This window comes from Telmatherina bonti (genome assembly GCF_933228915.1).
Source record: "Telmatherina bonti genome assembly, chromosome: 15".
Lineage (NCBI taxonomy): Eukaryota > Metazoa > Chordata > Actinopteri > Atheriniformes > Telmatherinidae > Telmatherina > Telmatherina bonti.
Genome location: NC_136613.1, coordinates 20,111,266 through 20,138,837, shown reverse-complemented (window position 1 = coordinate 20,138,837; position 27,572 = coordinate 20,111,266). Strand labels below are relative to the sequence as shown.

Below are 27,572 nucleotides of genomic sequence, written 5' to 3'. Positions count from 1 at the left end.
CAAAGTTTAATCTATCATTACGTAAAGCCTGCAGTCACTCTGTTGTCATCTGTTCTTATGTGGATCATTGAAATCAGTATGAGAAGAATTGATTCCTTTCACAGGAGCTGCGGGTTTTCTGCCTCAACAGCGCCCCCTTTTGTAAGTTGCAGTGGCTCATTCGAGAAGATAAATATTCTTAGAAATCTGAATATTTCTGAAATATTGAGGAATGACTGTTTGTGTTATTAGGCTGATCTTTTGTAGCTTAAAATATTATCTTAAACGCTATAGTTAAAAAAAAAAATCAATTTTCCAGTTAGTTCCAGTTGTTCCAGTTAGTTTGCACAAGTTAACCTTTGGAAACGACTGAAAACACAGCTTGTTGTTGGTTTAAGCTGTACAGTTTTGTACTTAATTACCCAAAAGAAATAATTTTGTCAGAGTTTCAAATGTCACTAACTCAATGATCCTTCACCAAAAATTTTAAATTGGGAATATAACTTATAAACTAAAACCAGACTGACATCTAGCTTCAGTTTACGGCCACAAGTATATTTACTATAGAATAGTAGAAAGCCTATAGAGAATTACATAAATAACTTATTATGTTATTGGTTATCTATGATATGAATTTGTATGATCAGAAATGATAAACAGGACCTTAAAAAGAAACAATGTTTGAAACCTTGTGTTATATTTATTAGCTGCTGTTTTTGGACCACATTTTTCATGCTAGTCCACAATAACGTACCTTATGCATATGTTCGAGTGAGTTCGAGTGACTTGAATCCTGAGTTAACATTAACATATCACATGATATATCCTGCGCAGAATAGGAACAATGAAGAGGGAAAAAAACATTATAGGATAAGGTTTGACCATTTGAACTGTAAAGTCCTTATCCAAATTTTATGATCCTATTATGAAATGACTCCGATAGATTGATGTGTTGAATGCAACCAGATTGGCTCCTCACAAAGGATGTGATTTGGCTTCATTGTACAAGATAGAGTGCCCATTATTTGACTCTGCTGGAGGCCTTAATGCTTAAACTTTTCACAGTATGTTGTGGATTACGTTTATTTCTCAAAACTGAATGGAAGATTAAAAACTTCCTAATTTCATAGTAGAATACAACAGTCTAAATGCAACTAATGTCTTTTTTTTAATGATAGTGAGAAACACATGATTTTGTAGGTCATAGCTGATTGTCTGCCAATACCTCCCCCTTACTGAGCTTTTATAAGCAGAGTCTGAACAGCTGATTCATTATCTAAATATATCACATAAGACAGAAGCTGTTTTCCTTCAGTGGGACTATTTTAAGCTCATTGTTGGTAATTTATCACAACTTTTATCACCTTCAGTTTAGTTCATGCTATAAGTTAATACAGTAATACTATAATAATAATTTTATGAGTCTCATACAGAGCTCAACAACCAGTTTGGGTTCAAAACACAGAAGCTGCCAAAACAGCATATCTGTGCTTGATAAAGTGATTTCATCATGTATCCAAATAGGGGCGTTTTTGACAAGAACTTTTAAACAAGAGTTAGCAATAAAACAGATATAAACAATTTAAAATCCAAATCAGTCATACACAATAATGTGCAATAGAAACTTTTTTTCTGTATCAAAATGTATTAGGATTACACCAAAGTTACAGAATTTGTGGCATTGCATGTTGTTTTATATGTTGTATTAGACAGCATTTAGGCAAAGTTATGTGAATCTGCAACTTTATTTGATATAATTTAAGCCTAACTATTTTTTTTTCTGTTTTATTTAAATCTCAAAGCAGTTTTCTGAGCCTTACATTATAATTTCTGCACCAAACCTTAATTTAACAAAGCATAACCTAACGAACTGACTGGCAAAAAGAGACAAAAAGATAAATGTTTTGTTTTGGGTCTGAGTATTTTTTTTTTCTTGTTTCCCAATACATTTCCAAAATCTACTTGGCCTTTTTCTAAATATGCAACAGCAGCATCACACTTTTGATAATTATATAAAAAAATAGAACAATGCAAAGAATTTCCAAAGAAAAATATGAGGGTATAAAACATCTTGGACTCTTGGAAATGCAGTCATTTTACAATTTTTAATCACACATCATAGTTTCACATGATTCAAAATGTAGACATTTAATGATTTTGTAGCCATGAACATATAATAATTTTACGGTTTTTGAGCTTTTATTGTAAAACAGTCCTGTTGTGTGAAGTGGGTCAGCATATTTGATGTGAAACTACATTATAAAATCAGTTACCAAATATGACTTTATAATGAAGTTATTATTTACCATATAGCTGAACATATTTATACATTGTATTTATAAATCAATAAATTTATTAATGAATACTGCACTGATGAAGGCTTTGGGTTTTCTTGAAAAGAACCCCCTGAAGCAATTTAATAGGAATACTGTGAGTTATGCTCTGTATTATTATAACTGTATCAAGAACAGTCATAGACCCACTATTGTTCACAAATACAAAAGCAACAATTTTAAGTCCCAACTCCTCACTACACCATTTCACTATACATAGTTAATTTATTGTTGTTCAATGCTCTGCATGTCATTTATTCTATGCTTTGATTCTGGCCTGAAGTGGCTGTTTCCCAACACTGACAGAAAAGCGGCGACTTGAAACCCACCCAACAACTCAGCTGCACTCAGTGAAACAAACAAATGTTCAGCCTGGAGTTTTACAGCTGATCTTGCATTTCAGAGGAAAATGTTTTTCTGGACCTTTGGCACATGCTGAATCTGACCTGAAGCTAAACTCTTTGAATAACATCATTGTTTTCTTGTTATGCCCCCATGTCTTCAAAGTCTCTGATATAAAGTGTGTATCCTTGTTACCAGGACAACGAATCTTGACTGAGTTGTCTTTTCAACTCAAACTGTGATCTTTCTTTGAGCTAAACAAGGCATTTTTTGCCCCCCAAAGATTAACTGAGGCATCCCATCATAAAATTCAGTTTATGACTTCCAATTTATTTTAACGCGGATTTGTAACAGTTTTGGAAGTCAAAGGGCAACATTATCTCCCCTCTGATATATCAAACCCTTCTCTTATGAAACATCCAGTTTAGGTTTAGGAGGCAGACACTCTCTCTACCTTTAAGATCAAGCTTAAGACCTTCTTTTTTGATAAATCTTAGGAGTGATCCAGCCATACCTCAGTCATGCTGCCATAGGCTCCGACTGTTGAGGGACATCCCATGATGCCCTGAGCACTTCCTTTTCATCTCTCTGCCCCTTATCTTCCATGTAGAAAAATATGACAGGGTTGGCATCATTGACGTATTTCTCCTCTTTCTGCAGGTCTTCCTGGATAAAAGTTGCAGTGTATGTTGATCTCTCTTTCCTGTCCTGTCTTACCAGTCAAGGCAGATAGCTGCCCGCCCTGAGTCGGGTTCTGCTGGAGGTTTTTCCTTCCTGTTAAAAGGGTTGTTTTTTCCATTCCACTGTCCCCTTGTGCCTTTTTATGATTGGATTGAAGTCAAGATTAGATGCAATCTGTTGGTTTACCTTAACTAGGCTATTTATTATGAATTGGCTGGAATTGATGTGTCTGTAAAGTTCCCTGAGATGCTGTTGTGAAGTTGCACTATACAAATAAAGACCAACTGAATTGAATTGAATTGATACTGGTGCCAGATCAGGAAACACATCTTTTTCTAGAAGGCAGAACTCATTTAGCTCATGTATAACAGAATGCGTCACTCTCATAGCCATATACTTTCCTGTGGCACTTCTGCAAGTGCATTTCAAAAGTGTACAAAGTACTTTGCTTGTGCTAACAGAAACACACAGTTACTCCAAATCTTAGAACTGAACCAGCAGCTAAATTTATTTTAATTGAATAAATAGAAAGATGTGCTCTGGATCGTATAACTAGAGCAGATATGTAGATAATATTTGATCCCATTAGCCGCACAGTGCATCAATAGTTGAGCTATAAGCATCTCTAATGGTGAGAAGGGGAAGAAAATATTCACGTCTCAAAGGAGACCTTTCTCAACTATATCCAGCTTAACAGGCTGACTCAGATGAAGACAATTAAACCTGTAATGAAATCACAATGGCTTCATGCTGCTTCTCCTACCATCTGCAAAGCAAAGCAGCAGCAGATCGGCGCAGAAATGTAATCCCTGTTGTTCTTTCTAAGACAAAGTGTCATTGCATTACAATTATATGGAGACGTGAAGGTTTATTTTCCAGTGTTAAATAATTCCTCTGATTTTAGCCAGTCATTTTGTGCCATTTACATTTTTATGAGAAAATTAAAGGATTGTACTTGGTCCATATTAATTGACTCTAACATAAAAATGTTAATGGGTATTTAAACCATGAAAAATGGTTAAATTGGATTCTGATTTTACTTCTTATATCTAGACATATAAAAGTGTTATGATAAAGAAGACATTTCATGCCATTTCTGATTAAAATGGCAACTCTTGAATGGAAATTCATGTGAAAGGGGTCAGACAGAGTCGATCTCATGCTGGGCTCCATGTTTAATACATCAGTGCAGTGATTAAAATGTAATTAAAACATGTCAGTTTCTTCGTAACTAGCTACCCTTCTGTCTCTCTTCCTCTGTCTTCATTGAATACATAAATATGTTTAGATGCAGATAAGCATTTACATAGCTCTTGTGAATACATGAAATAAGATGCAGCACCCATTATAAACACATTTTTAGTCCTTATCAGTCAGGTTTTAACCTTGTTTATGCCCTACCCTTGATCCTCAGAGCTTAAATCTCCTTATACAAGAAATATTTTTGGGTAAAAACAAGGTACAGTTATATAATTCTTATATTGTATCCTAAAAGGATTTATATTCTCTAAAGGGGCAAGAATTTCTTGCTTTTCTGATAAAATGAAACAAGAATATCATTACTCATTTTTTGTATATGCACAATATAGATATAAAGCTATACCTCAGTGTTGCTAAAAGTGCATTATAGGTACATTTAGCCACTTTTATAAAACCTAGCAGTGTCATAATCCATGGATGCAAATCTGTGTAAGTTTTATTTTATTTTATTTTTGTCAAACAGTATGTAGTAACACGGTGGGAATCATTATCTTTGAAAATTAAAATGTTTATATAGCAATCCAGTATTTTATACCTTGTAGCACTAATGCTTATCCTTAATTATCATAGTTTGATACTAAAGGCAGGACACAAAAACAGAGACACAAAAAAAAAACCCAAAAAAACCAGAGACACAAAACTATATAACAAATAGAGGAGAATATATTTTTGCCAGGTGCGCAGAACTAAAGAAGATGCTGAGGGTGAGAAAAATTCACTCAGAAGGGAGGAGATAACAGTGAAGGCTTCTGGGAAGATGATAAAAGGTGAGTCCACAGGTAAGTGTACTGGAAAAGAGATCCAAGGCAAAAAATTTCAAATCCAACAATCACCGGTGAGATGAGCAATCAGTCAGCACCAGGAAGCAACATCCAAGAGAAGGCATTAGACAAACAAAAATCAAGAGATATAACGAAAAGACATTCAACACTACTCTTGTACCTTTAACTTCTAACAGTGGCATTTGTGCGTAAGACTTCAGTATTACAATAAGTAATTCTGAAATAGAAAAGTGGAATACAAAAGTGCAAGAAATGTGAAATATGTTGGGTGAGACATAAAGGGCTGTGAATAAGCTAATGATATAGAAATTCATGTGGGCATGTAAAATTTTGACACTTAAGACCTTATTTACATGTTTTACATTTCATTTATTTTCTTACTTTTACTCTGCAAATACATCATTTTGTGGTTTGGACAGAATAATATATATTTTGTCATTAAATTTGATAAAATGAAAACTAAATTAATAAAAAGAAATTAAACTAAAATTAATTAGATAAAAATTAAACAGATGGAAATAAAATACTGTTAAATAGAAAGTATGTTGATATTCCCTTGAGGAGAAATTACAATGTAGTAATATATATATATATATATATATATATATATATATATATATATATATTTTTTTTTTTTTTTTTAATTTAAACAACTAATACTGTACTTGTACTGTTTTCCAGAGGGGGGCAATGCTGTAATCCACTTGAAGAAGCCTCTCTCTGAACACATTATATTACTTAAACTTTTGACAATCAGTTCTGTTCTCAGATTTGGAGGTGCTGATTGTCCTCCTAACTGCTTCACATTTAGCTGCAAACCGCTCCAGAATCATAACTATACCAGCAAAACCACATCACACACAAAAAGCAGATATCCAATCCTGACGGTGCCAAGCCAGATCTCCTCAACACTTCGACTGTGCCGATAAATTCTGTCCATATAAGTTATAAACAGAATCTGTGACAAAGGGCAGCCTTGATGGAGTCCAAACCTCACCAGAAACAATTCTAACTTACCGCCATGTTGACCAAGCTCTGGAAATCTTTATAACCTGAGCACTCGCCATCATACCTAGGGGGACATGGCTGGACACCTTCTCCAAGTCCACAAAGCACATGTAGATTAGATGGGTCTACATGGGCTGTGGCTGTTGGGTCCACTTGGGCTCATCCCAGAAAGTTGATATGGCGCCTAACAGAAGTTGTGGTTGCATTAACCAATAGATGAGCAAGATTTCTTCGTTGTGTGTCTCGTATTCTCTCTCAGTAAATCCTCATGCAGTGTAGCACCAACACACTCTAGGCCGCAGTTTGATGATAAACTTTGTAGTTGCATGCTTGGATTTGCTGCCATGTCTTGGATGTCTTTGTGAAGAGACAGGTGGAGCTGTCAACTGATGACCACTTGGTAGTGGGTTGGCTCAGATGATGGAGACCATGGCAGGTCGAAATGTGTTGTGAAGGTCTGTTGCAAATGTCTGGTGGCACCCTTTGTCAGAAAGAGCTTCAACCATGTGTTGAGTAAGGGTGGGGACCCTGAGTCCGAGCGGGCAGTGTAACGCATCTCTGCTGTTAAAGCAGCCAACTGGAATAGTTTCTGTAACGTCATTGATTCCTATCAGAGCGGTAATCCCCAAACTTCTTGGTAGACGCCAGTAGTGAGGGAGGCCTTTTTGCCCTGTGGGAATCTGAAGGCAGCTGACAGGTAAAAGGAAAGGAGCTTCGGCAGTCGATGATGCACAAACTCAGGCATGGGGTGAGTCTCAAAGAAGCCATTGAGAATGACGTCTGGATTGCTTAGAGGAGGTTCTGGTCCACTATCTTGCACCATCAACACTGTGTACAGTGGGGATGGGGAGCTGATGACCTCGACTCAGAATATTGTGGGTGGGAGGGAGGAATGTTTAGGCCTGCTCAATCCCATCGACACATCTTCTGGTGACTAAGCAGAGCTGGGAGACCCAGGAGTGGGGTCACTGATCTGGTTCCTCTGTGGCAGGGCCCTGAATGCGTACAAGAACTGCCCAGAGATCCTTAAGGATGCTGCAGGGCTGCCTTGTTTCACACGACTCTGCAGCTTTGGGTGGACATCAAGGAAAGTGCCTCTGGACTGTCGGACTGGGGTTGTGGTTCTATGCTTCAATACAGGGGGACTGGAGGGTGTGCTTTGCCTGGAAAGGAGGGTACTTCTGATAATCAAACCTCAGATTGAGAAGGAACGGTATGGTTTTCATCCAGGTTCAGGAACAGTGGATCAGGTCTACAACCTCTTCAGGGACTTGGAGGTGAGTATAAGATTTTGGTCTACCAGTCAATATATGATTTGTACTGCAAGGACTCCAGTGTGGGTTCTCCAGGAGCTGTCTAGTCCCTGTACAACCAATAGCAAATCTTGATCCGCATTACCAGTAGTAAGTCGGATAGGTTTTCAAAAAGGTTTGGACTCAGCTGACTTGTGTCACTGATTCTGCTAACTTTAATGGTCAGAATTTCAAGACACAACCGTTGAGGGGATCTGGGTTGGTGGCCTCAGTATTGGATCTGCTTTTCGCAGATGATGTGACTCTGTTGGCTTCATTGGGCTGTAATATCCAGCTTTTGCCAGAGTGTGAAGCAGTTGGAAGGGCCTCAGGGTTAAGTTGATGCTCCATCTATATTGAGAGGTGGATGGAGGTGAAGGTGCTACTGAGCATGCAACCCAGCAGTCTGTTGTTCTCATAATGCCAGTGACAGTTCTTAGTGTGAGATTTATTTCTCTTTATTCTTTTTTCTTTTCATGTTTTTTATTTATTTATTTTTATCTATGTATTTCTGACATTGCACTTGTCATTTTGTTACTGATGGTAAAATTGAACACTTTATGACCGGATCCTCTCATGATATTGTGTTTTCTACACTGACATTGACTGATATATATAAATTATGGCTGATATATATAAATTAGACCAAGCACGGCTCATAGACCTCTATGATGACGACCAACCTGGGCATGAATTTTCCCTTGCCTGGACGCGGGTTACAGGGACCCCCCTCTCAAGCCAGGCCTGGAGGTGGGGTACGAGAGCGAGCGTCTGGTGGCCGGGCCTTTACCCATGGGGCCCGGTCAGGCTCAGCCCGAAAGGGTTACATGGGCCCCACCTCCCGTGGGCTCACCATCTGCGGGAGGAGCCGTAGGGGTCGGGTGCAGTGTGAGCTGGGTGACAGAAAGGGGCGGGGACCCTGGCGGTCCAATCCCCGGCTGCAGAAGCTGGCTCTAGGGACGTGGAACGTCACTTCTCTGGTGGGGAAGGAGCCTGAGCTTGTGCGCGAGGTTGAGCGGTTCCAGCTAGATATAGTTGGACTCACCTCGACGCATAGCTTGGGCTCTGGAACCAGTACTCTCGGGGCTGGACTTTCTTCCACTCTGGAGTTGCTCATGGTGGAAGGCGCCGAGCAGGTGTGGGCATTCTCATCAGCCCCCAGCTTGGTGCCTGCACGTTGGGGTTTACCCCGGTGGATGAAAGGGTAGTTTCCCTCTGCCTCCGGGTGGGGGGACGGGTCCTGACTGTTGTCTGTGCTTATGCGCCGAACAGCAGTTCAGAGTACCCACCCTTTCTGGAGTCCTTGGAGGATGTGCTGGAGGGTGCTCCTTCTGGGGACTCCATTGTTCTGCTGGGGGACTTCAATGCTCACGTGGGCAATGACAGTGACACCTGGAGGGGAGTGATTGGGAGGCATGGTCCCCCCCCTCTGAACCCAAATGGTGTTTTGTTATTGGACTTCTGTGCTCATCATGGATTGTCCATAACGAACACCATGTTCCAACATAAGAGTGTCCATATGTACACCTGGCATCAGGATTCCCTGGGCCACAGTTCGATGATCGATTTTGTAGTCGTATCATCGGACCTGCGGCCACATGCCTTGGACACTCGGGTGAAGAGGGGGGCGGAGCTGTCAACTGATCACCACCTGGTGGTGAGTTGGCTCAGATGGTGGGGGAGGAAGCTGGTCAGAGCTGGCAGGCCCAAACATGTTGTGAGAGTCTGCTGGGAACGTTTGGCTGAGTCCCCTGTCAGAGTGAGCTTCAACTCCCACCTTCAGCAGAGCTTCAAACATGTCCCGAGTGAGGCGGGGGACATTGAGTCCAAATGGGCTGTGTTCCGTACCTCTATTGCTGAGGCGGCCGGCCGGAGCTGTGGCCGTAGGGTCGTTGGTGCCTGTCATGGCGGTAATCCCAGGACTCGTTGGTGGACACCAGCAGTGAGGGATGCCGTCAAGCAGAAGAAGGAGTCCTATCGGGCCTTCTTGGCCTGTGGTACTCTGGAGGCAGCTGATGGGTACCGGCGGGCTAAGCGGCATGCGGCTTCGGCTGTTGCCGAGGCAAAAACTCGGGCATGGGAGGAGTTTGGCGAGGCCATGGAGAAAGACTTCCGGACGGCTTCGAGGAGATTCTGGTCCACCATCCGGCGGCTCAGGAGGGGGAAGCAGTGCTCCATCAATACTGTGTACAGTGGAGGTGGGGAGCTGCTGACCTCAACTCGGGACGTAGTGGGTCGGTGGAAGGAATACTTCGAAGACCTCCTCAATCCTACCAACACGTCTTCCGATGAGGAGGCAGAGCTGGTGGACTCAGGGGTGGACTCTCCTATCTCTGGGGCTGAAGTTGCTGAGGTGGTCAAAAAGCTCCTTGGTGGCAAGGCCCCGGGGGTGGATGAGATCCGCCCGGAATTCCTTAAGGCTCTGGATGCTGTGGGGCTGTCCTGGCTGACACGCCTCTGCAGCATCGCGTGGACATCGGGGGCAGTACCGCTGGATTGGCAGACTGGGGTGGTGGTCCCCCTTTTTAAGAAGGGGGACCAGAGGGTGTGTTCCAATTACAGGGGAATCACACTCCTCAGCCTCCCTGGTAAGGTCTATTCAGGGGTCCTGGAGAGGAGGGTCCACCGGATTGTCGAATCCCGGATTGAGGAGGAGCAGTGTGGTTTTTGTCCTGGTCGCGGAACAGTGGACCAGCTCTATACCCTCTTTGGGGTCCTGGAGGGGGCATGGGAGTTTGCCCAACAAGTCTACATGTGCTTTGTGGACCTGGAGAAGGCATTCGACCGTGTTCCCCGGGGGCTCCTGTGGGGTATACTCCGGGAGTATGGGGTACCGGACCCCCTTGTACGAGCTGTCCGGTCCCTGTACGACAGGTGTCAGAGCTTGGTCCGCATTGCCGGTAGTAAGTCGGATTCGTTTCCGGTGAGGGTTGGACTCCGCCAAGGCTGTCCTTTATCACCGATTCTGTTCATAACTTATATGGACAGAATTTCTAGGCGCAGCCGAGGTGTTGAGGGGATCCGACTTGGTGGCCTCAGGATTGGGTCCCTGCTTTTTGCAGATGACGTGGTCCTGTTGGCTTCATCTGGTCATGATCTCCAGCTCTCACTTGAGCGATTCATGGCCGAGTGTGAAGCGGCTGGGATGAGAATCAGCACCTCCAAATCTGAGACCATGGTCCTCAGCCGGAATAGGGTGGATTGCCCTCTTCGGGTCGGGAGTGAGGTCCTGCCTCAAGTGGAGGAGTTTAAATATCTCGGGGTCTTGTTCACGAGTGAGGGAAGGATGGAGCGCGAGATCGACAGACGGATCAATGCGGCGTCTGCAGTAATGCGGACTCTGCGCCGGTCTGTCGTGGTGAAGAAGGAGTTGAGCCAGAAGGCGAAGCTCTCGATTTACCAGTCGATCTACGTTCCTACCCTCACCTATGGTCATGAGCTGTGGGTCGTGACCGAAAGAATGAGATCTTGTATACAGGCGGCTGAAATGGGTTTCCTCCGCAGGGTGGCCAGGCTCTCCCTTAGAGATAGGGTGAGGAGCTCGGTCATCCGGGAGGGGCTCAGAGTAGAGCCACTGCTCCTCCGCATCGAGAGGAACCAGTTGAGGTGGCTCGGGCATCTGGTCAGGATGCCTCCTGGACGCCTCCCTGGTGAGGTGTTCCAGACACGTCCCTCTGGGAGGAGACCCCGGGGAAGACCCAGGACACGCTGGAGGGATTATATCTCTCGGCTGGCCTGGGAACGCCTCGGGATCCCCCCTGCAGAGTTGGCAAATGTGGCTGGGAAAGGGAAGTCTGGGCTTCCCTGCTTAGGCTGCTGCCCCCGCGACCCGACCCCAGATAAGAGGCTGAAGATGAAGATGAAGATGAAGATATAAATTATGTTTACATGTGTGGATAAAATGTTGCAACACATATCTGACTCTAGGGGATAAAGTTTTCTGAGGAGCCTGATAAAGTGGCTGGGACATGTGGTTGGGAAAGCCTCCTGGACTCCTCTCTAGTGAGGTGTTGTGGACTCTTCCCACTGGAAAGAAAACCTAGAAAATGACCCGGGACATGCTGAGGGGCAACATCTTTTCAGCTGGCCTGGAATCCCCCCAGAAAAACTGGCAAAGGTGGTTGGGGAGAGGGAAGTCTGAACTTCCCTATTTAGGAATCTACACTTTGAAATTTTTATCTTTCAATGCCATGGCTTGTTAAAACTGTACAAAAAGTAAAAAAGGAAACCAACTAAAAGTTAACTAAATATGCAGGTAGAACAGCAATATACTAAAATGTTTATTTGGTCGTTCATTAATTTTCTATACTGTCTAATCTAAATCAGGGGTGAGGCGGGGTGGAGCATATCCCAGCAATTCTCAGCCAAAAGGCAGGGTGCACCCTGGACAGCTTGCCAGTATGTTGCAGGGCCACTATGAGGCAGTTGAGAGAAATTAATGACAGCTCCAGGCTTACAGAAGCACAAGACTATCCAGGAGTTGTTGTTGTTTTATTTCATTATATTTTTCAAATTGTTTAAAAATTTATATATTGGTTAAAAAAATTCAGAGAAAATCATTGCTGTCAGAAAACAGAAAGATATTATTAATCTATTTCCCTGACTAATCTCTAATTTTGCTGTCACTTTCTACATTTGTATGATGCCCCCTCTTGTGGACAGTTTCACACAACTACTACTGCAATTCAGTCCTGTCTTTTTTCTGTTGTTTCGGCATCATTTGTTTGATTCTGATCACTATATTTTTCAGAAAGTACTTTAGAAGAATTTAAGTCATGCCAAATATTAATTACACAGAAGTCCAAACTAAAGATACAGGCAAATGCAATTTTACTGAAAGCATATGTGCTGAAGCAGAATACAAAATAACTGCATATCCACAGTAAATAACAGATCAAGATTATTTGCTTTATCACATATATGTAAAGTTGTAATGTATCGATCACTACTTTGTTGCATCACCTCTGCTTTTGATCAACACTCTTTGTTAGTTAATTAAGGAAAACAGTTGCTGTGACTTTGTAAGTTAGATCCGTCTTGCTATATATATTCAACTAATCAATTTTGTGTCTTGTTCTCATATTAGTCATATTAATAGGTTTTCACATGCCCCTGGTAACAACAAATATTGTCCCAAACCTGACACTGATTTATCAGACGCACTGCTTCTTTCTCTTTTTCAGTTTTTTTCTATCTGTTTTATATGATTTAGATCGTGCATTGTTCTTTCTGCAACATGCGTTTTTTTTCATGATATTTTAGCATTTTAGGCTACTTTTCTAAGTAGAGTGATAAAATGCCATGGGTTTTCAAAATTATCTTGACCCTGTGCAGTGATTTTATACATGTGGGAAATCATCCAAGGCTGCACACATTTAGCATTGGTTTTCAGCCATTTGAGTGATTTCTTCATATTTCCCAACTCTTTCACTTACAGTCTAAACTATTTAATTACCTTTTTTTTGTTTAACCAGTTTTCAAAGCCCTTTTCTGATGCATAGTTCATGCCTTCAGCTTCTCTTTTTTTATACTCTGTCAATGCTGCAGTTTTTGCACCTTCACTTAATTTGATGAGATGTTCAACAATTCTTTTTAGCATGATACCCTTTGTTGTTTCAACTGTTGTGGCTCCAACAGATACCTGGAGAAAAAGGAAACATCTCCATCCAGAAATGCATAGTCCTAGGAACAGCAAAAGATACTCCATCAGACCCTCAAGCTCCCAGGCCTGAGGAGTTAAGCTTTCAGATAAACAGTCACCCTAGTGACCCTCTACGACTCGGTTTACTGCCCACCAGAAATTGCCTGAAAGAAAACGCAGCAGACAACAAAAAAATGTGTTTTTATTTTTATTTTTTTTCCCTCTCACTTTTTTTAATTGGCGCTCTTAAGTCTCTGCCGTCATGAATAATCGTGCCACTTTCCAGATTAATGGTTCGATATATAATTAGATCCCTGAAGTTGTATTTGTGGAATGGCCCATTTGTGCTGCGCTCCTGCAGGAGTCATTTCTGGTTTCTCACTGCCACCTTGTGGATGAACCAGTTTTCGTTCTCTGGGAGTATCAGGTTACATATTCACTGTTCAACACCTCTGCAGAGATAGTGTAAGAGAAAGATGTTTGTGGGAAGTCATTCATTTAATAACACACTTTAGAGTTATTTGGCAATGTTTGTGTAGAAAATAATTCTTAAAAGGGGGAAGCTTTCAATATGTTGGGGAGGGGGTCAATGAAAAACTAACATCAAATAAAGGAGCATTTGTCCTGGTGATTGCTGCTTTTAAAAGAACCCCAATGTTTTTTCTTTTTCCCCATCTAAACAAAAAAATAAAAAATCCGCTCCCTCCCTCCTCTCTCATCTCGCTTCTGCTCCCTCCTCACGTAAATGTGTTGCTCTTAGCATCAAACTTAAAGTCTTTGTTCGTGACCAGGATTCAAAGCAGAGCTTTATAGGACACAATCAATCAACACTTCCCCCAAAAAAAGTCATATTGAGGGGCCGAAACCGGCGCCTTTCATTGGCAAACGTGCAGACAGCCTGCTTTCGACTCTGCTCCACAAACATGCAGCCCTGGCGGTAGAAGCTACATGCAGTGACTCAGCCGTGCGCAGGAAACCAAAAAGACACCAGCCAAGGTTTCACTTAACTGTCAGCAAATCAAAGCTTCTTGTTTTTTTAACAGAGGTCACCTTGAATGGGATCTATAGCGGAGAAGTGAAGCTCTTTTTTTTTCTTCCTTTTTTGTTTGGTTTTCATTCATTGTATCTATGGAGTGTGGAGTACAGCAGTCTTTCTTTCAGGATTTATTTAGCTCATAAATTCACTTTTTTGTTTTGGATTGCACATGTTCACCTGGATTCGCGTAAACACGTAAGTGTCTTCATGCATTATCGCCCTATATAAATACAGAATAATCGGAGGAGTTCTAACAGGTGTTTTAAAGGGTTTAAACTGATCCACGGAAGATAACAGGTTTTATTGGCGTGATAGCTTATTTGTGTAGATGACATGCACGTATTTTTAATGTAAAACATGTTGCGTTTCTCTACAGGAGAGTTGGAGGCGAGAAACTCATTTTGTGTTGAAGGTAACCAACTGTTCTCACCTTGAACTTGACATTTATCATTTAGATGCATTTAGCGAAAGAGGATGAGCATTTAGGGGCCTGTCATTTTTATGAAAAGAGGAACTTCTGTTGTTTGAACTCCTCTTGTTCATGACTTGTCCCCATGTAGGTTGAAGGATGTTGTATTTCCAAATCAAAGATTTTATTGACAAGAAAATAAATATGACACTCTGGTGATCAACACTGCAGGATTTTAAACAGTTAGATTTAAGCCTTTCCCCCCTATTTTATCATTTTGTTCTAAATCTTGTGATTTGGAATATCAACTTGTAAGACATGCTGTGCCCTTGTTGCCTACAGGTCTGTGTCGACAAGTTAAGCATCTCTTTCAGTGTTAAAGAGCCAGAAGCGCACATTTAGCCAGAGACATTCCTACAGTATACTCATGGCTTTTTCTGTCTCACTGTCAGTGAGCCTCACTTTTTTGTCTTTGATAGCATAGGACAGATTTTGAGGGGGAAATAAAGACAAAGACAGAAAAAAAAGTGGCCAGGCTTTTTTGAGGTGAGGACTTTGGCTCAGGGTCTCGGGAGAGATGGCGGCGTCTGCACCCTCCTCCTCCTCTGGCGGCGAAGCGGATCCCAACTCGACAAATTTATGGCCACCGGGCTCAAGTAGGTCCATCACAGATAAAATGCTGTTTTCACGTGTGCTATTTACTTTGTGGGCAATGTCATTAATCATTTTCCATCGAGGAGGAGAGAAAGGAGGGGAGGGGGCTGCCGTTTGAGAGGGCTTCCTTCGCCAGAAATCACCGCTGCGTTTCATTCACCATACGGACCTCCCGGCATCTGTGTGACAGACGAATGCTGCTGTCAGAAACAGAAATGTCCTCTGCTGACATTAAACTGGAGGCAGGCTGGAAAACATGCCCGAGGCTGCGAATCATCTAATCTTTCAGAATATTTTATAATATCGATTTTTTTATTATTATTATTATTATTATTATTATTATTATTATTATTATTATTATTATTATTATTATTGTTATTGTTATTATTATTGTGATTAATAAATTATTTTTTATTATTGTTATTCGTGCGGTAATGCATTAGTTTTTATTTTCTCTTAGGCTATTTGTGCTTTAGAAGAATTAAGTGCCTGGATGGAAAATGAAAATTGCCCCCGAAGTGCCTGTTAATTCAGCCATATTAAATAGACTCTAATGGCACTCTTGAGCATTGTAGCCTTCAAGCAGGGGCACTGTGGAGAGTGCAGGGTCCTTTTATTGTCAGCCAGTAGCAAAAAAAAATAGCCCCGATTCTCCAAACGAATAGAGGCTTAAAATCGTGTGTCAAGTGAAAACACACCAAAAAAAAGTCCACAGTTTTCATTTTTAATTAGTTTTGCAGATTTGCTTTTGTTAAGTAAAAGATAAAACCTCGCGCATTTTTTCTGATCTACATGGATCCTCATTGGGTTTTAAAAACCCATTTTGTGCAAAAGCTGTTGGGCTGTCAGCCATGCGTGTCTGATGGAAAGCAGTGATTACATCCTATTAGGCCCTCGCATCACCTCCATCCTGCATGTCTGCAAATGCATTGTTTGCTCTGAATACTGTTTGTCAGCACATCAGCTCTCTTTTTTGGTGCTTTTTTTTTTTTTTTTAAAGTTGTTTCCTTGTTGCCTATCTCGTCTCCTCCTGTTTTTTTTTTTCTTCATGGGAGGAGGGTGAGGGGGGATCTGAAGTGCTTTTAGCGAGCTGAACAGAGGGCAATGATTTATCTAATGATCCAAAGCAAGGGTTAAGATATGGCAACGGTACTGATCACCAGCACCTCCTCCATGTTTCCTCCTCTCCCCTCCCTTCTCGACCTCCCTTCTCCCCCTCCTCCCATCACCCTAAATTGCTGCTTTTGAGGATTTTGCCTTTGCTTCCTATCCAAGGTGCCCCATCCCCTCTCTGGCTGGAAGCTCTTGATAACGCAGTAATTCTCTATCTGTCAGTGGCCAGCCGGCTCATGTCTACCCGATGCTCGCATTTTAAGCATCTTTTCACTCAATTAGATCCTCAGGCTGGCGTGGATTTAAAACGTCTAATTAATTCCAAGTCCTGTGGGTGGTGAACGGTGAAAGCACAGTAGAAGTAGGGGGTTCAGATTCCCGACAAATATGCTTTTTAAAAAATCCATAAAGCCCATGTTAATTATTGTTTCAGCATATTGTATTATTCAATCTAACGGCTCTTTATTTAATCTCACAGTCTATTAATAAATTCAATGTAAAATTAATGAAGAAAAAAAACTCTCTAATAAACTGTTGTTCTTTAAAACAAACAACTCAGGCTATGATGCGTGGTGTGGAGTGGCTCATGGATGCACTAGAAAACTGGGAATGAAAATATGTGGTAAGTTCACCGTTTTTAATCCATTTTCTAGACAGTGTGCAGAAACTATCTGAGAGAGATCAGCTTTTAGCTTCAGTCTGTGTTTACAGTCACCATGGCGTGCGTGATTTTACCAGAGGTTTTGTGCATTGGTGTTTTAAATACGGACATTTTAATACAAACAAATGAAGAAAAAACCTAAAATCTATAATGGAGTCCATTTAGTTGATTAAATAACAATATCACCATTTATTTTGTTAATTCTAACGTGAAGAATCAAGAACCACATTTTATTTTTATTTTATTTTATTTTATTTTATTTTATTTTATTTTATTTTATTTTATTTTATTTTATTTTATTTTTAATCTTTGCTTGGGAGCAAATTAGAAAAAGTAAATTATGTGGAATGGATTTGCACTCCGAGTCTATTTCAGCATCATACTAACTAACCAAGGACGAGCTGACACCCACCATAATGGTGAACGTGACGCACCAGTGCACAGCTCAGTTTTCGGATATTTATCACGGACACGTTCTGCTGGTTTCAATAAGGCCTTTAATTACTGTGAACTATTTAACTAACAAAGAGGGAAAGAACGATTAATATTTCTTTTAAATTTTTTTTTTTTTTTTTGCTTTGTTTTTGTTTTTTGTGTTTTTTTAGATTTCACCAGTTATTATTAAGCAATTTCCCAAAGAGATTTATGTTACTTTGTTTCTTACTCGATAAGCTGCCCACTCTTATCTCGTTCTGCTAAAAATGTTCTTTTATGATCACAGCTGTTATCGGCTGTAAGCTCCGTCCACTGAGGTGCACAAAACCACGCTTTACAAAGAATTTACAACAACTACACATGACAACGATTTGTTTTTGCTTGACTGGAGTTTGGTGCTGATGTCACTGGGCTCACCCTCCCTCTGAGCCTCCTCCTATATATAGGGCCGGATGGGTCCCTTATCTCATAAAGAAATAAAAAAGAAAGAAAGTAAAGAGCAGATCCCTGGAGAGGAGATAAATAGAAGAAATGGGAGAAGAAAAGTAGGTCTACTAGTGGAGAAGCTGCAGTCCTCATCATGTTTGGGAAGTGTAACCATTCTCCGGACGCCTCTCCCTCTTGCAATCGTTTAGGATTCTTGCAGAAGAATAACAGTCTGGAGGAGAGAAGCAGGATTGTAAGCTCCTTGAAGGAGCGCACGGCCAAAAACCTGCTGTCCTGTGATAACATCGGAGGAGATGCGCATTTCAGGCGGACAGAAACCGATTTCTCCAACCTTTTCGCCAGAGGTATGCTTCAGGAAAATATCACTTTAATTTGACACTCACTCATAATTTGGAAGTTATTTATGGTTAATAGTTTTTGCATTTGCTGCAGAAATGTGCTGATTTTAATGAAAGGGATTAAAAAAAAAAAAAAGAAAATATGCATTGTTTAAGGATATATATATATATATATATATATATATATATATATATATATATATATATATATATATATATATATATATATATATATATATATATATAAATATTAAACTTAAAATCAAGCATAAAAAACTTGTGCATAATTATTCCAACCCCCCAATTTATTTTAGGATATGATAGAAAATTATTATTTTAAAAAAAAAGTGTTTTTTGTTTACTGGAAATCATTGATCAAAACAGATCTTAATCAACATTTTTTTATAGATTTGTTACCTGCCAAAAATGGAGAGGAACTCACAATGCAGTTTTTGCTGGAGGTCATGGAAATCCTCACCAACTACATCCGGAAGACTTTTGACAGATCAACCAAGGTCCTGGACTTCCATCATCCCCACCAGCTGCTGGAGGGGATGGAGGGCTTCAACCTGGAGCTGTCTGACCAGCCCGAGTCTCTGGAGCAGATCCTGGTGGACTGCAGAGACACCCTGAAATATGGAGTGAGAACGGGTATGAAACCTGCTCCGATCAATAGCTCTCATTAGATTACGCTCAGATTTGTAGATGCTAAGGACTTTCTGAGGATTGTGCTAGTTTGTTACTTCTTTATCGATCACAGGTCACCCCAGGTTCTTTAACCAGCTGTCCACTGGATTAGACATTGTGGGGATGGCAGGAGAGTGGCTCACTTCTACAGCCAACACTAATATGTGAGTACAGTTGAGATAAACCTTATTTTATTTGTACTCATTTGTTTTTCACTGGTCCATGAAGTGGATATGCTTTCATTTGGAGGAATACTTGAAGTGACATGCAATAATTACTGTCTTTGGCTAAGAAAACCCCCCAGCATGCTCTAATAGACTGTCAATCAAGCACGAAAATAAAAAGCACAAAAGAGGACATTTGTACAGCTACACCCCCGCAGTATTGTCAATACTGGTCTGTGCTTATGGGAGATGGACACATTATTCAGCCCTGCAGGCAAACTAAATTGCATATTGATTAACATTTGCAGTTTACATTGTGTCTTTGTTTCATGTTATGCAAGTTCCTGTGACATAACAAGGATGGAGGGTGGGGGGTGCGGGGTATTATCCTTCAGACCATCTGTACATGTTGTGAGCAGCCATAGGTGGCATCTAATGGGACTTTTGTTACTACAATACATTTCTTTTTTACTTTTTGTTATTCTAATCCAGCAGATGATCCATTCTTGGTGCAAAGCACATGACTGCTTACTTTTTCAGAGACGTTTATGATGTTCTGAGCTCTTACATATGTAGATGGAATTGAAGGAAACCTGTTTTGCATAGTTACTGAATGTGAATGTATTCTGCTCTAATGTGCACTTCATAAACTGCTATTTCGATGAAGGATGGCAGATAATAGCTCAGGAATCCAGGAAGTTGTTGTTTCATAAGAAGAACACCATAAACATAAGAATTATGTTCTTTTTTCTGTCTTTTTAGCTTTTCTGACAGCACACAGTAGATAAATCTAACAAATCAAAGTGAAAGATTTTTTGATGAGTTTATATTGAGGGGTCTTACATGTCCCAGCGCTTCCATTTTTGCCAGTAAAAGAAATCATGCAGGATCACTAGTGAAACATTCAGTTCCTATGACAGTGCATCCACAAATTGGTCGCTTATCTGTTACTGTATTAAGAAGTAAAGGCAGGATACAGTCTGCTGACGCAATAAGATGAAACATGAAAATACATGAAAATAGCTTGAAGATACTTTCCTTTTATCTTAATATGTTTAAGATATAGTCCTTTAAATACCTTAGCAGCAACAAAGATATTTGTTGCAGCTAAGGACTTAATGGAAAATCAATTGTTTGATTGTTCTCATCCATAAATATGAACAGATTATGGGTTGCTTGGCTGAAAATGATGTTGACTTGCTGGTCTCTATAACCTACTAGAAACCAAAGGAAACTAGTCATCTGACTGCTTGTAACTGATAAATGAAGCACCAGGAAATGAGTTTTATGAACATTAACGTAGGTCTTCCCATACAAAAAAAGATTCTATGAATACAACAGACTGAGATGGTAACAGCTGTGTATACTTTCATCATGATCTTTTGTGGGACTTCTCAAACTTCCAGTAATCCACTTGTTTTTTTGCTACAATTGTTTCCTCCAGCTGGTTCAGTCATCAACCACACCACTGTCTGTAGACAAAATCACCCGTGCTTTGTTAGCGACATCACCATGGATTACTTGAACCAGAGGACGAAGGCTGCTTATACTCTAATTTACCTTTATTAATTACACCATCAGCCCTAATTATCCCTGGCAGTTATTGATTGACACTAATAGATTGACAATCACATCCAACTCTTACATAATCAGAGTGACTGAGCCTTGTCTGCATGAGTGAGAGCAGTGAAATTAATGTGTGACAACTGTGAGGTGGCATCTCACTTGTTTATTTTCCCCTCTTTATCATTCCCTATGGGAGTGTATTAAAGATGGTGTGAGGCACAATGCAATATACTGTAATGTTCTTCTGATAAATATACTTGGTTTGCATGAATGAAGAACATACTTATGTAATTAGGAGAATACTTGAGTGGAGAAGATGGATGAGTCTCCCTGTACTGTAACTCTAAATTAACTGTATTCTTCGTGATGCAGAGCAGCTTTAATGTAGTTACATTTGTGAAATTACGTATATAATCTAAGAGGGAAAAAATGGAAAGATATTAATTTTTATCTTTGTTTTTCCAGCATTTGCTGGTCTGTGTCACTGTGTTCAGATTGTTGTACGGTTGAAACCTGTATGAAGACCACAAGCTGCAGACAGGACTTACATTTAGTCTCTGTAAAATGTGACCACCCTCGGTTCAGTTTGGGTTCATTTGATGTCATTGTCAAATATGCTCAATTTGTCTTTTCCAGGTTTACTTATGAGATTGCCCCTGTTTTTGTGCTAATGGAGCAGCTGACACTCAAAAAGATGAGAGAGATCATCGGCTGGCCAAATGGAGAGGGTGATGGAATATTTTCTCCAGGTAAAAGCGCAACCAGTGAGCTCAGAATGACAATACTTAAGACCAAATAAACACCCAAGAAACTATTTAAACATATGTATTGTTTTCTTAAATAACCAACAAGTTTTATTTTCTTCCTCTAAAAAAACTCATTAAGTAGCTTATTAAAACATTTCTGAAAAAGAAAAATGCTGACTGACATGTTTGGTAGCTAAAGGTATGGAAGACAAAAATCTTTACCAATGCTAAGGGAAAACTGCCAAGAGAGAGTAACCAAGGTAACGTAGTAAAACCATTATGTAAATGATTTGTGCAAATTCAAAAAAAACACACAGTATGTTCTAAGCAAGCATATGTGGATGTAAAAGTAAACAGCAAAACCAAGAACAGGAAGGAGATTGATTATAGATGGGAAGATAACTCGTAAGCAGGAGACATGAAAAAAGGAAGTAAAATCTAAAGTGAGGAGAGTATTTCCGAAGTGAAACAGGAAACAATAAGCATTTAACACCCACGATTTAACTTCAGTGGTACAGAAGGTTTTGAGATCTTTTAATTAAGTCCACAGCAGTATAACAAAATGAATCTTCTATGCAAAGTTGTGTTACAGAAAAAACTCACTGCTAATCTGAATTATTTTATGTTCTGCTTCAAATTCAAATCTGTAATAAACATCATCATCATTTGGATGATGTTATTATGTGTGGGTCTAGTTGCAGAGAACAATGATCCAAATGCTGAATGATACAGGAGCAGAAGTTATACATAGTAAGACAGAGTGTGGAAAAAGATCCAGGACTCTAAAAGTCTAAAATCACATGAGGAAACAGAAGAAATACAACTAAAAACAAGATAATTTGGTCTCGCAACTGAAAAGTGAACATGAAAGAGTAGAAATTAAAGATAAGAACAATAACTATTACAATATTTTATTTTTAGAATAAACAGCAACAAAAACAAAAGCAAGATGAGCGAAAGCTGACAAGTTTTTATGTGCAATGAGGAAAAGAGAAGACTGTTTAACATCATTCAGACATGTATTTACTTACTTCACTGCACCGTTGCTTTCTTCAACAGGAGGCGCTATTTCCAACATGTACAGTGTGATGATTGCCAGATACAAGTTCTTTCCTGAAGTCAAGACCAAAGGCATGGCGGCTGCACCCCGACTGGTCCTCTTCACCTCAGAGCACGTTAGTTCAACACCGTTTTACTGATCATAACCTTTTCATTAGGCTGGACTGTTACTACTCACTTCTCTAAGCAGCTCTAACCTACGTAGTGACTGATGATGATGACTGCCTGTTTCTGTAGAGCCACTACTCCATCAAGAAAGCAAGTGCTGCTCTAGGCTTTGGAACGGAGAACCTGATCCTTTTGAAAACAGATGAGAGGTTTGCTTTCTCTTTAACCTGAACTGCCACAGTTTGGCCATTTTTTAAAAACCTGATGGCTGATTGTATGTCTTCTTCTTTCCCAGAGGGAGAGTTATACCTGCAGATTTAGAAGCCAAAGTAATTGAAGTCAAGCAAAAGGTAAATATCAGCAATGACACGAACAAATAAATAACCTCTCAAACTTATTTATTTTGCTCCATCCATTACTCCCCATTGCAAGAAACATTCAGATGAACAGTGGAGTTAACTGGAAGCAAAGAGAATGCTAAATGTCCTGAAGCAGGAAGACCCTTTAGAGGTCATAGTCTCTTCTTTCACATGAGATGCTGGACTGGTCTAAATGGTCTCTGCTGGAAATATTACCTTAAGGCAAAGTGCTGAGATGACTAGATAGAAAAAAATATAGGGCAATTTTACCCAAACAGTAGGCGCAGACAAAGAGGAGTGCATTAGTCGAGAAATGTTTTTAACTCATCTCACAAATACATTTTCTTTTTGAAAAAAACAAAAAACTAACTATAATTGAGATATGTCCAGATTTATCTTCTTTTATTATTATTATTATTATTATTATTATTATTATTATTATTATTATTCATTCTTTTGTGTTGCAGGGATGTGTCCCAATGTTTGTGAATGCCACCGCGGGTACCACTGTCTACGGAGCCTTTGATCCCATCAATGAAATCGCCGATATCTGTGAGAAGTACAACATATGGCTTCATGTAGATGTAAGAAAGGATACTTTATCTCCAAGACACAAATGTTTATTTCATCTTTTTGTCATCCATATAATATAAGATCAATAAGTCAGTATCTCCAGTGTTGTAAATGCTTCGTTGTGTCCTGTTCAGGGTGCATGGGGCGGAGGTTTGTTGATGTCCAGGAAGCACAGGCACAAGCTGAATGGAGTGGAGAGGTAAATAAACGCAATACATGGTCATGCCAATGTTTAAACATTTCACTGTTTTCTGAAATAGGTTGGTTGGAAATTCTGCTGCTCTCAGAGGAAGATTCATATGAAAAAGACATTTATGATGTAGAAATGCCATGATATTCAGAAATAAGAATGTTGAAGGTAACATAATAAAAATAAGTGATTACTGGAGAATAAATTTACATTTGAAAACATGTGGTGACTTATGAGCACATGAAAATCCTGACGGGAGGCCATTAGTTTGAAGAATTAAGCCAATAAGAAAAATGCCCTAATAATTTAACTCTTTGTAATGGCCAGCAGGGGGTGAGTCCTCTAGTTCAAAAGCCTTAATTATATAGATTTATAATAACTCTTGCCTTATATTACCAGAAAAAGGATTTTCCACTGTGTTGTGGAATTAAACACTAGTTTCACTTCTTCATTAAAGTATTTGAATTAGGTCAACCACACACTTACAAAAAATAGAAAAAATACAAAAAACAAAAAATAATTAAAACCAAATTACTTGAAGACCACTGTTAGCATGCTGGCTACATCCTTCTTCCACACACAGTCACTTATGGTACCTGAACTGATTGAAACTAAAACTGCAAAGATGTAATACCTGGATTTATTCGGCAGCTTCCTCCTACTGTTAATTATGAGCACATAGACTCTATGATGCCTCCCTTCTTTTCAATATACAACACTGCAAAGGTATCGTGGACCAAAGAAAGCCTCCATTTTTAAATCTGTTGCCTCCTAAAAATCCTATGATACGACTTATCTCCCTTTATAAGGATGCATGTGCTCTCTGTGCAGGGCTAACTCAGTCACCTGGAATCCTCACAAGATGATGGGGGTGCCACTGCAGTGCTCTGCCATTCTGGTCAGAGAGAGGGTGAGTGTGTGGCCTTCACTTCCCAGCACTTCCACCGCTGCACATTTACATGAAGAAATGCATGCGTCTTCCTCTTGCTTATCTCTCATCACCACTGTTTCTGTTGCAGGGCTTGTTACAAGGCTGCAACTCTATGTGTGCGGGGTATCTCTTCCAGCCAGACAAACAGTACGATGTTACATATGACACAGGCGACAAAGCCATTCAGTGTGGACGGCATGTTGATATCTTCAAATTCTGGCTCATGTGGAAGGCAAAGGTGTGTAATTATCAGCAGCCTAATGTTATTCTGCGTCTCTGTTTCTGTTACTGATACAAATAAAACATTGATTATTGCTTTTTTTTTTTTTATCTGCCTAAAAGGGAACAGTTGGATTTGAGCAGCATATTGACAAGTGCCTGGACCTGTCAGCATACCTCTACAACAAAATAAAAAACAGAGAGGGTTATGAGATGGTGTTCAACGGAGAGGTGAAATTACTCTCAAATATTTTGAAGCATTTAGATTTTAATGTGGTTTTGGGATTGATTGGCTCATTTTGCTCTGCTCACACAGTTACAAGAAACGTTAAAGTTACCTGCAGCAGTCAGCTCACGTCTCAAATGTTGTTTTCTCTCAACAGCCACAGCACACTAATGTCTGCTTTTGGTACATTCCACCGAGCCTGCGCAGCTTCCCTGATGGTGAGGAAAAGCGTGACAAGCTGCACAAGGTAATGACTCATTAATCTGAGTTTATGCCTCATTTCTAGTGTCTCTCCCCTCAAAGGTTGAGGCATGCAGGTTTAAATTTAAGGATGCACAAGGAAAAGGATAGTGCAGTTCTGTATATTGATTTGGAAAGCAATTAGCAGTTAAAAGTAATCTTTTGCTTAGTAACTCTGTGCAAAATACTGCAACAGGTGGCCCCTAAGATCAAAGCAATGATGATGGAGTCAGGGACTACGATGGTGGGTTACCAGCCACAAGGAGACAAAGTCAACTTCTTCCGCATGGTCATCTCCAATGCTGCTGCCACCAGGTCTGACATCGACTTCCTGATTGAAGAGATTGAGCGGCTTGGGCAAGACTTGTAGGAGCCATCTGTAAAGTGAAACGGCATTTCCAAAACATGGTTTTCTTTACCAATTCTTAAGAGCTTCAAGCTTGGCTTTGTGTCTCCTTTATGTCATGAAGATGTCAAGATTTTGCCTAAAGATCTTCTGGCAATGCACAAAAAATAATCTCAAAACATTTGCACACAAGGTTCTCTAAAGAAAAAGGAGAAAGCACAGCGGAGGTCTTGTCAAAATGTACGTGAAATGGAAACATACCACAATGTGATTGTAAAGAGTTTAATATGGAGTCCTTTTACACATGAAGACAACTCCCAATTTCCAAATAAAATGAGAATGAGTTTAAATATATTCCAAATTTTTTTATTTAATTAAATGACTACAAATAAAACATATAAAAGCACACAGGGAGAACACAGACCTTCGTCACGCAGCAAATAATTAGAGCACGTCTTGCTCTAATTATTTGCATTCTAGACAGATAATTTCTTTGACAACAGCTGATGATACATTGCAGCACAGAAGAATGTCTTGTTATTGTCAGTCAGTACTCAAAACCGAATCAAATTTTGATGTTTTTCAGAAGTAAAAGCACTTTGTAGAAAACTTTAAAACATTTACATTAACAACAATGATAAGAATATATAACATGTAATTATTAAGATATAAATGGTTAGTATCAAGCCAGATGTGCCAGAACATCATAGCTTTTATATTCCCTTAGAATTATAAAAAAGTAAGGTTGAACCATAGAACACAGTCCCTGTAAGAAGCACTAATACTGATGACTTTTTCAGACTTGTGTAGATTGTGTATAATATTGTTACATCGCCTTTGTGCTAAATGTGTCCTAGTTTTGCAGTGAACAAATTCTGTGTAAATCAACCACAAAATACATTATATAATAGACTGATCGCTTCATTTATATTGAGAAACCATAATTGTGAATAGTTAATGTGCTCTTCTTTTCCATTTGTAATGTATCATTCTTCCTGTTTGGAAATTCTGCTGTATTATATTGTGTCATGTTTTGGATAACAGTTATGTCTTTTAGTGTATTTGTGAACCAAAGAAGGGTTGAGTTAGATTAAAGAAAATAAATGTGGCCCTTATTCTCCCTTATGGATGAATTCAGATATTTATCTAAGAATGCTTAATTAACTGCCATTAACTTTAGTGCAATCTATATTGTGTATTTGTGCAATGTCAATGTGTGACTGATTGTTGGAAAAACACTCTGCTATGAAACTGGCAGTCAGCTGCTGCTGCCGTTGCTTTATAAAGGATAAAAAACACAATGCTAAATCATGATTGTGAGGCAGCTTTAATTCTAGTGATATTTGATTGTCTGTATGATATGATAATTTAAAATGTGGAGTGAAACAACAATATGCAAGAAAAAAAAACTGCAACAACTTTGTCAAAGGCACACTTTATTGTTAAGGAAAAACTATGTAATCATTTATCATGAAGCATTTTTGAACAATAAAATGCAAGGTGTTTGTAGCTGTATTAAGACGTATGAAACGATTGTACATTCCTGAATATAATGGGATGAAATGTCCCTTATAGTATTCAATGTAGGCACTTTATGAAAATTATATTACTACTGTAACCAAAATACTAATAAAGACATGAGCTGTAGAACATCTACTGGTTCAATTATTTACTGTTTGTGATGAAGAATGACCTTAATTGATACATCTATGTATACTGGACAATACGGGTGAGACTTGGAGTGGAG

The 27,572-nt window shown here is 39.6% G+C and overlaps 1 protein-coding gene across 1 annotated transcript; it reads left to right on the top strand.

Annotated features, from left to right (window-relative positions):
- Positions 1-15,340: 15,340 nt before the first annotated feature.
- Positions 15,341-25,849, top strand: LOC306766245 (glutamate decarboxylase 1; the record flags this gene model as incomplete). The annotated part of the gene is made up of 16 exons (XM_079253893.1): positions 15,341-15,419; positions 17,090-17,152; positions 18,262-18,417; positions 18,820-19,062; positions 19,172-19,262; positions 21,465-21,577; positions 22,634-22,749; positions 22,871-22,950; positions 23,037-23,091; positions 23,568-23,684; positions 23,808-23,872; positions 24,695-24,773; positions 24,883-25,032; positions 25,137-25,244; positions 25,397-25,486; positions 25,676-25,849. The coding sequence occupies 16 exons, from the start codon at positions 15,341-15,343 to the stop codon at positions 25,847-25,849; spliced, it is 1,779 nt and encodes a 592-aa protein (XP_079110019.1).
- Positions 25,850-27,572: the final 1,723 nt, after the last annotated feature.